This window comes from Pseudorca crassidens, chromosome 4 (assembly GCF_039906515.1).
Source record: "Pseudorca crassidens isolate mPseCra1 chromosome 4, mPseCra1.hap1, whole genome shotgun sequence".
Classification (NCBI taxonomy): Eukaryota; Metazoa; Chordata; class Mammalia; order Artiodactyla; family Delphinidae; genus Pseudorca; species Pseudorca crassidens.
In genome coordinates, this window is record NC_090299.1 from 26,471,490 (window position 1) to 26,481,905 (window position 10,416).

Here is a 10,416-nt window from a genome sequence, read left to right on the forward strand (position 1 = left end):
TCTGATTAGTCTTCCAGCTAGTTGCTGCTGCCAAGTCAAGGTCACTGACAAGCCAAAAACTCTATCAAGATTTTCCCTAGAGCCCAACCATCTCCTTCCTGAAAGAAAAAATTTTTTTAGCATTTTTAGCATGCTGCTCTTCATGACTGACAGCACCATCTCCGTCTGATCCCAGGGTTCAGAGAACTCTTAGCTTCATGTCACCCTCATTGCCAGTAGGATCTTTACTTACAACCCACTTTGTAATATAACAGCTCTGGGGGCAGGGGGAGAAACAGAACAAAACAAAAACTTAATTCTTAGCACATGTTATAAACTCAGTAATATAACTTAACTACGGAAATGAATAAATACTGAAGATTAATGCAAATAAATTAACCCAAACTTTACATGGGTCTAACTGTTCAGTTAGCTGTGAGTGTACAATGTGAGTCTCCAAAGCCAAAAATCTGGATTCCAGTATAGAACCCAAGACTTACAGCTGTAAAACTTGGGAAAGCCACTAAATTACTCTGAGTTTCAGTGTCCTTTCATTGTTGTTGTTAGATGGAACTAATAAATGGAGCCCTCCTGCCTGCTCCACACTGTTGTAGAAGCCAGAGAATATCATGTAAATGAAAAGTTTCTGTATGCAATTAACTGGTATGAAAGTGTAAGATTATCATTCTTATCACAAATATATAGTGCTGTCATACAGTTGATTTTCTGTTATTTTATAAGAAAAGAATCATGGGCAGCCTTTTCAAATGCCTATCATTTTCCTAAGCTATTCTCCTAATTCTGATCCTTTTTTAAAAAAGAAAATGAAGCTAACTTGGCAGGACTTTTCTTTTGATCCTACCTAATTTGTGTGTTTGTTTGTTTAATGCTCACAAATTATCTACTTAAAAAGTTCTCAAAATTTGGGGAGGTCAGCATAAGCCTCACTATTTGGTTTATAAATTCTTCCTATCTTTAATTAGAAAGTTAGAACAGATTCACTTCTCAAGACTGACGTGGCATCTTTCCTCTGCTCCTTGATTTTTCAAGAAGTAGTGGAATTAACTCTTTAAGAGACTAGAGAAAGCATCAGGCTTAGCCCTTGTTGTTCAGGAACATGTTTCACAGCCTGGGGGCAGGTTGGGGAGTTGGGGGACATCTCTATGTCTCTATCTTCCATCTATAAAATGAACGTAAAGAATCCTACTTCTCACTGTTGTAATGAGGACTAAATGCAATAATGCATGTGAAATAAGGCCTATAAATGATAAAACTTTAAAGAAATGTGTTAGTAACATATGATTCAGAACTCTGGGATAATAATAATAAAAGCTATCATTTACTGAATGTACTCTCCTTACCAGACTCTGTGCTCTCTTTTGATGCTACAACAACCCAATATGTATTATTATCCCTATTTTACAAATGAGGAAGCTGAGGATCAGAGGGGATAAGTACTGCCCAAAGTCACACAGCTAATTCGCAGTCGAGCAAATTCAAACCCAGTTATGTCTGGCCCCAAAACCTATACCCTTAACCCTTGCCTCCAGTTTTACCTCATACTCCCTCCTATTTGGCCCTACAGGGTTGAACTCATTTAAGCAGGAGCTGCCCTGAAAAGCTCTCTTCTGTTAGGAACTGCTGCCAACCTTTATACTGTTGATGCTAAATTTTGCAATATGAAAACCATTCTATTCTGGAGAAGACAGAAACCACATAGTTGATTAATAGCGCTGAACTCTCTTATTTATCTGCTAACACTGTACCATCTTCTGAAAGCAGCAGCCCTCTTCTTTCGTACTCTTTTTGTATGAACATTTTCTCTATTTTACAATTTCAAAAGCCTCAATTCCCTTTGCCTTTAATACTAGGTGCAAAAATGCCCAATTTAATTAGAAAGACTTTAGTTGGTTACCTGTTCAATTACTTGAATAGATTTCTGGCCAAGTACATTTTCTGCATAAGGTAATTAGTTAGTAACCCATGCCCACAAATCCTCCCTCAAATTCTTACATCATACAGATTTCTCCTTTTTAAATATCCTCAATGTTTATATTGATAGGTGTTACCAATTTGTCATGTGCTTATACAAAACTTAGTGGTTTCAGAAGTGAATGATCCTGAACTGAATCAATAATTATCAAGAGCAATAACACTTTATGAATTTAGTGCTAAATAATACATATGAAAAGCTTATTTCTTTGGCAATTTATTACTTAAATTACCACAAGTGTGTTAATTGTGAACTTTGACAGCTAAATGATCAGCTGTGTAGACAGGACCCATATGAATGCTGCCTTGTGTTAGTGACCGGACATCCCTACAACTTCTATGAAACCATCAGCCTGTTACTGCTGTTGACACTTTGAAAGAACTCTCAGTTGCATTATACTATCATTTGAACATTTGAAAATAAATTGAACTATTCACCAAAGACATGTGTGATACGTTGACCTTTCAGGTTCAATCGATTTGGAAAAAAAAATTCTTTTTGATCTCAATATTACTCTTTGTAATTTGATTCCAAGAATATTTTTACTTTAACACTAACACTCTCTAAAAACTTCATTTTCTCAGAATCTCTATAGTTCCTATTTAAAAAGTCTTTTTAAACTTATGTAATAACTATAGATATTAATCACTTTTAAAATGGCATGAACTAATGGGTACATCTTGACCCAATTGAAAATTCATACCATTCTCTGGAAAAAAGTCCCTTGGCAAAATATCCTTGGGAAGAGAACAATACCAGAAACTAACAACTGCTTAATTTTAATGTATAGAAAGAGTTACCTTGTTTTCTTAGACTACATTGTAAGTGAATATAATTTTCTTAAAAAGGAGACACTGTGGGAAACATATGAAAGTATTCATTTCCTGCTGTTTTTGGAAAAATGTAATTCTTCTGTAGCATTAGCTAAAAGATTTACCTAAAATGGCTTTTCAACAATAGTGTATTGTGAGTCAGAAATATTTTCTTTCTCGTTACAGAGATTTAACAGGTTTTGACAATCAAACAGGAGATTTTTGTATAATTTTTGCATGAATGTTTAGTTCTTCCTACTCGGCTGGAAATTATTTCAGAAAATGATTTAGGAACTAATGTGAGGTCCTTAGACCAAAACCGACAACAACAATAACAACAGCATGTTACCAAAGCAAACTTGAGTCCACTCACCTGTGCGCAGTGCCCAGTAAAGCCAGTCTACTGCCACCGGGTTGTGGTGAAGGAAAGTGCAGCATTTATTGCAGTCCCCAAGCAAGGAGTCTAGGCAGCTAGTGCTCAAAAGACCCTGAAATGGCTTTCAGGGAAAGGTTTTTAAAGACACAGTGAGGGAGACGGTTATGGGGTGTGTGATCAGCTCATAGACATTCTTCTGATTGGTTGGTGGTGAGGTAACCAGGAGTCAACATCTTCAACCTTCTGGTTCCAACCAGCCTGGAGTCTATGTGCTTGTGGGCAGCATTCAGTTAACTTCTCCCACCTGGTGGGGGTTTCAGAATCGACAAAATAGTTCAAAGATATGGCTCAGAATATTATCTCTAGCCCTTGAGGAGGAACTAAAGGTCCTTGACTTTGTTTAATGGCTAAACTATTACTATTTTGTCTTGCTTGACTGTTTTCCTTTCTTTCTACATTTTCTCACTTCTCTGATTAAATTTATTCTTTGGAACTTGGGGAAGGCCTCGGAGGCTAAAGTTTTTCTGAGAACAAGAAGCAGGCAGAGGACATGGCATGGTGGGAGGGGGCTGGGAGGTAGGGTCTATCCTGAGAAGGCTCCACAGGATCCTGCTGGGTTACAAACACTCTGAAATTTATATACTTTCCTTTCTCATGTTAGTTTGTTATGTCATGTAATTAATTAAAAGATTAAAGTTTATTCAGATTAATTCTGTTATAAGAACTTTAAAAAGATTTTGAGATAGGTGGTGAAACCTTAGTTTCAAAAGTACTGATTTAAATGCATTTCAAATGTTAAACATGTAGCTAATTAGGGTAGGACTTTTGAGCAACAGTAGAATACTGAATTGGTCATATTTTATTTGGGGTACATTTCTCTTCATAGAAACATTGTTTAATTTAAGAATCATTGTTTTATGTGGAATCTATCTTTTATCCTGCACTGACACAATTTTTACTCTTTTGTCAAGGTATCAGATACATACCGGACTTCAGCATTCTATCATAAGACCTACACAGCCCAACTGCTTACCTCTGGACAATGCAACCCTACCTCAGAAGCTGAAAGAGGTTGGATATTCAACACATATGGTTGGAAAATGGCATTTGGGTTTTTATAGAAAAGAATGTATGCCCACCAAGAGAGGATTTGATACCTTTTTTGGTTCCCTCTTGGGAAGTGGCGATTACTATACACACTACAAATGTGACAGTCCCGGGATGTGTGGCTATGACTTGTACGAAAATGACAATGCTGCCTGGGACTACGACAATGGCATATACTCCACACAGATGTACACTCAGAGAGTGCAGCAAATCTTAGCTTCTCATGACCCCAGAAAGCCTCTATTTTTATATATTGCCTACCAAGCTGTGCACTCTCCACTGCAAGCCCCTGGCAGGTATTTTGAACACTACAGGTCCATTATCAACATAAATAGGCGCAGGTATGCTGCCATGCTTTCCTGCTTAGACGAAGCAATCAACAATGTGACCCTGGCTCTAAAGACATATGGTTTCTATAACAACAGCATTATCATATACTCTTCAGATAACGGCGGCCAGCCCACAGCAGGAGGAAGTAACTGGCCCCTCAGAGGTAGCAAAGGAACCTACTGGGAAGGGGGGATCCGGGCTGTTGGCTTCGTGCACAGTCCACTTCTGAAAAACAAGGGAACGGTGTGTAAGGAGCTTGTGCACATCACTGACTGGTACCCCACTCTGATTTCACTGGCTGAAGGACAAATTGATGAGGACATTCAACTGGATGGCTATGACATCTGGGAGACCATAAGTGAAGGCCTTCGTTCTCCCCGAATAGATATTTTGCACAACATCGACCCCATTTATACCAAGGCGAAAAATGGCTCCTGGGCGGCAGGCTATGGGATCTGGAACACTGCCATCCAGTCGGCCATCAGAGTGCAGCACTGGAAACTGCTCACAGGGAACCCCGGGTACAGTGACTGGGTGCCCCCTCAGTCGTTCAGCAACCTAGGGCCGAACCGGTGGCACAACGAACGGATTACGTTGTCAACTGGCAAAAGTGTATGGCTGTTCAACATCACAGCCGACCCCTACGAGAGAGTGGACCTTTCTAACAGGTATCCCGGAGTTGTGAAGCAGCTCCTCCGGAGGCTCTCACAGTTCAACAAGACCGCGGTGCCTGTCAGATACCCCCCCAAAGACCCCAGAAGTAACCCTCGGCTCAATGGAGGAGTCTGGGGACCATGGTATAAAGAGGAAAACAAGAAACAGAAGTTACGCAAAAATAAGACTGAGAAGAAGCAGAAGAAAAGTAAGACAAAGAAGAAACAGCAGAAAGTGGGTTCGTTTACAAATTGCCGATTGGGTGTTCCTCGTGGATAGGTACAAATTTTTTCCTGTCTGGTTAAACTTAAATCAGTACTTAGTCTTTCACCAGTTTTCTAGGTGAACCAGCATGTTTTTGGCTCAGTAGGATTCCTGCCATCAGCCTCGCTGTTTTCGTGTTGTGCTACTCCAGAGACTTCTGCCACCTGGAAAACTTGTGCTCAGTGCCAAAGGTGCTACTCTTGGAAGCCATGCTTAGAGCAGAAAGGAGATGTTTGTTTCTCTTGGTCGTTTATAAAAGGTGGTCAGTGACGAGTCCAGCTGTTGTGCTTCAGTCAATTGACCAAACACTATGCTTTAAATTATAACATTGGACTGTAACCTGCAATTGATGGACATGCTACTTTGATGGAAGTTACAGAGCAGCATGATTAAAAACCACCTTTGATGAAGTGTAGTCAAAGGTTGCATCACCTCAAAGGCCTTGAAGAACATTTTTTTCTTAGAGAATTTTTGTATATCTATCATAGGGCACTTGGGTTTTTTTAATTAATTCTATTTCATATATCATTTCCTTTCCTGTGAAAATAAGCTGTTTTTCTCACATGTGAACAGCTTGCACCTCACTTTATCATGCATAAGGGAATGGCAAATAAGAAAGTTTGAGCACACTGCCAAAACGTGAATGTAACTATTTTCTAAACACTTTAATAGAATGATGTTTCAGAATAAAGTACATAATTTATTTTTACAGAAAAAATATTAATTATTTTGTTTTCATAAATAGTTATACAAATGACTTTTAATTATTTTATTTTTATTTTCTACATACCATTAGAAGAATTTTATTTCATATTATCAAGATTATCAAGCACTGTAATACTATAAATTAATAGTGTGTAAATTTATAGAATATAAAAAGAAAAAAATGATAATCATCATTGTTCAACCATTATTTTGAATGTAATAAGATGAATATATTCCTTACAAATTACTTGGAAATTCAGCGTTTGTACAGAATTGAGAGACAACTTTATTGTTTCTGTCATAAACACTTTATTTATGTATCTTAATTATTAAAATGACATATTTTATAGCACCAGCAGATTGTGTGGCTTTTCTGATTTAACATCTATATAGAATTATATTATTCATTTTAACAAATCTTTACAAATAGGCAAATAGGCAAATGAAGGTATGATTTGCTAACAACCATAGTAATATAATATGGATTTTGCAAATAAGAGATATTTCCACTTGGCCACTGCATGGAGAAAAGTGTTCTCTTGTTAATAAATAAGACTTGTAATGACCCTACTCTTATACAAAGTGGACTTGGTGGGGAGATACAGAGAAATGAATATATGGGTCCTATCTGGCGTTGTTAAAAATCGAATTTGAAACTCACGCATGCAAATGCCATGAGGAGGATTAAAAGAACGTGATCTGTAATGAAGTTTATCATTGGTGATCAGTGAGGACAGGTTGATGTGGTTCCCATGGGCCCTGGAGTTTTCTTTAAGGTGCCCTCTCCTAATATTACCTGTAAGTCTCATAGTTTGCACTCAAAAAATCACAGAGGGCTAGAACTGTGATATGTGAAGTTACAATTGTGATCAAAGAAATGTACGTGGCAGTATGGCAGCATACTATTAAATACATTTATATCAGAATTCAGAGGATAGCTTCTCACAGTTCATGGAAATCTATAAAAGAATTGATAGACTGTTACCAAAATTACTAAAATGGACAAAAATAATTTAATATTTAAAAAATTTTAATATTTCAGTTCTAGAATATATATCTCCGTTTCATTATATAGGATTAAGTACTATTTCCTGAGTTTGTGTTTTGTCAACTGTATATTTAAATGGGTCTTAAAAATCAAAGGCATACTGTCAGTGTTTTCCTCTCAGTGGCACATAAATTAATGAGGTGTCATAAAATAGATAGTATCTTATAATTCAAAAGATAGTTATTATTACATTAAAAAAGAGTTCTGAGGAAAAATGAGTTCAGGATATGTGGAGTTAAACAAGGTTAAAGGGTTCAGTTTATGCAGACTTTCTTACAGTTTTTAAAATCTTAGCTTGCCTTGTAAATCTCTAACAGAAGGAAATTTTTATATAGTGTTTTCTAATTTATTTCACCATAAAACCCTTGTCTATAGCACATTACACAGGACTAGGCAAAGTATGGAACAGACCTCAGAAATTTTTAGTGTAAACATAGAATCTTCTAGAAATCGCTAGCAAAACAAAAAGGAGAAAAGAGGCAAATTAGGATCATGAAAATTAACTCACATTTGAGGCCAGTAGATATTATGTAATATGGTGTGATTTTAAATTCTCTGTAAATGACCATAACTTTCTCAATGAAAATAAATTAGCCCACAGTTTTCTACCTGGAAATGACTTCAAGGACCTTATTTACTATTTTTAGGAGAGTACCTGCCCTCCCCCCCATGACTCTGGGTAGGCGATTTAGGAGAAGTCTGTGTCTTGCCCTTAAGAAACTAAAATCTAATACAATAGTCATGTATAAATAATGAACAGAAATGTTTCCAAAATGCTGTCAACAAATCACTAGGTGTTTCAAGATGTCCAGGGAGGAAAATACTCTGCACTTGACTTTTATGCCTTAACCATTAAAACTATGTTCACGTGGGGCCTTTATTCACAGTTCATTTTCCTGAACTGTGATTCTCAGGTTGCATTTCTTTTGCAACCTGAGAGTTGCCCGTGGCTTTTTCAAGTGTAAATAGCACCACTTTAAAACCTCTGATCCTTTTATTAGGACACCAAAGGAAACCCCTGGAATGAAATATAAGTATCCCCCTAGCTTTGTCAGAAAATAAATTGTGGATGTGGCTTATGTGTCTTGGATGGGAAAGAATCTAAATCATTTTATTCAAACGACAAAACAAACAAAACTCTGTGGTACCTTTCAATCAGTGAAAAACAGCCACACCATGGCTGTCAAGTCTTGTTTCATCTGTATTTACATACTTTGCCCTCACTTTTCCCTTTTAAGAATCTTAAGAATAGAGGAGAAACTGTCCCTTTGATAGCTGAATGAGTAGATAGTTAATACATTGTAACATTTGATATTCCAAGGTACATGCATTTGGTATCAGGATTAGCTTCTTAAGCATTTTATTCCTGGGATTCTTGAGTACATACACTGTGAATTTGTCAGTAGCCATCAGAATGTGTGTTGTTGGCAGGAATAAACTGGCTTGCCAGAAGCAGCAAACAAAATTCTTGTGTCAGAAGTTAGTAATTTCATTGTTTCCTCTTAGCGAAATTACTTATTAAAATTCATTCGTTCTACAAATGTTTGTTAAATCCTACTGCCTGCTTGGCAGGCAATGTTCTTGGTGCTTGAAATCCATCAGTGAACAAAATAAAAATTCTTATTAAAATTCTTATTCCTTGTGCAGGTGATATTCTAGCCAAGTGATGCAAACAATAAGTAATAAACAAATAAATAAATTATATACTATATAAATAAATTATATACTATATAAAGTAGTGTGGAAAAGAAAGAGTAGCTCAGGATAAGGGGAGGACTCATTCAACACCAAGTTTACCCATCCATTTGTTCAGCACTTGGTAAGTGCCACATATGATAGACGCTGTGATATGGTGACTAGCAACATGAGACAGAGTCCCTGTTTTCAGGTAGTCTGCATGCTCCTGGGAGACACAGCCATTAGTCAAATAACCAAACACCCTCCTCTTCTCCACTCTCTTCCCCTACTTGATCTTTCTCCATAGACTTATCACCCTTTAATATATTTCATATTTTACTTACATATTTTATTTATTCTCTGGCTCTTCCCACTAGAGTGTAAGCTTCTTAACAAAAATAGTGTTATGTCTGCTCTATCTACATCTGTATTGCCAGTATGTAAAACAATGCCAGGCTCCTAGTCAGTGTTCAATATATATTTATTTTTTGCATGAATAGGTAAGATAATCACAAATATTCATATGTTCAGCTACATTTGCTTGGGTTTCCACTTTCCACGGTTGTATAGGAATTTCACTGTTGAAAAATAGAACTAATCATCCCTAATACCATTCCTCATAATAATAGCATTGTTGTGAAATGAAGAAATTTCTAGCATTAGAAAAAACTAACTTGAGTAATGTATAGTTATAGGAACAGAGTGTTAACAGCAAAAACCAAGCAAAAATCATACAATTCTGAGAGCAAATTTTGTCTTTATTACCTAACAGAGTACAACATAATTATTCTAACACTACTTTGAATGTAACAGAATACAGTATAAATGAGAGTTTCCAGAAAGGAGAAATGGGGATTAAATTGTGAATAATTTTTGTAGCAAGCCATAGAAGGGAAAAATATAAATAGCAAATAAACCTCTGTGTCTTCACAGAATTATGAAGCCAAATGGACTATATCCCACATCCTTGGGTATCTTATTACGAAGCTCTCCAAATTGGCAAAGAAAGAAATCTGTTTCTTTAAAGGTAAGTTTTTCTTAAGTATTTTATTGGTCGTAGTATCTCTGTGAAGTCCATTGATTCATTGATTAGATATGACATTATAAAACACACGACATGAAAATGTTGTCCGTGGGAGTTAGGTAGACTTGAACATGTTTACTTAACTTTCCATTTCATATCTATGATTTGAAATTTCCTTCCTCTCAAATGTACTACAATCCTATAATATTCTTTGTCAATTGGGTTATGCAGTTTTGGATAAAATCAATCCCACCAACTTAAAAGGTCCAAGAAAATAACATATGCTCATTAAAAATGTGTATTGATTCTTTGCAGAAATTCTTTAGCTGTTAATTATAAATGGAGGGCATCTTATCTAATGAATCAAATAAAAGTAAAATTTATCTTTCAGAATAAATATCCAAAAACAATTTTTAATATGACTTTTTTTTATAAATTTATTTTTTT

At 36.2% G+C, this 10,416-nt stretch overlaps 1 protein-coding gene across 1 annotated transcript in view; it reads left to right on the plus strand.

Moving 5' to 3' along the window:
• ARSJ (arylsulfatase family member J) overlaps positions 1-6,575 on the plus strand; it is an 84,443-nt gene extending 77,868 nt beyond the window's left edge. Inside the window, exon 3 of the mRNA XM_067735216.1 lies at positions 4,132-6,575. Within this exon, the coding sequence (XP_067591317.1) occupies positions 4,132-5,530 (1,399 nt within the window). The 3' untranslated portion in view covers positions 5,531-6,575. The remainder of the gene's footprint in view (positions 1-4,131) is intronic.
• Positions 6,576-10,416: the final 3,841 nt, after the last annotated feature.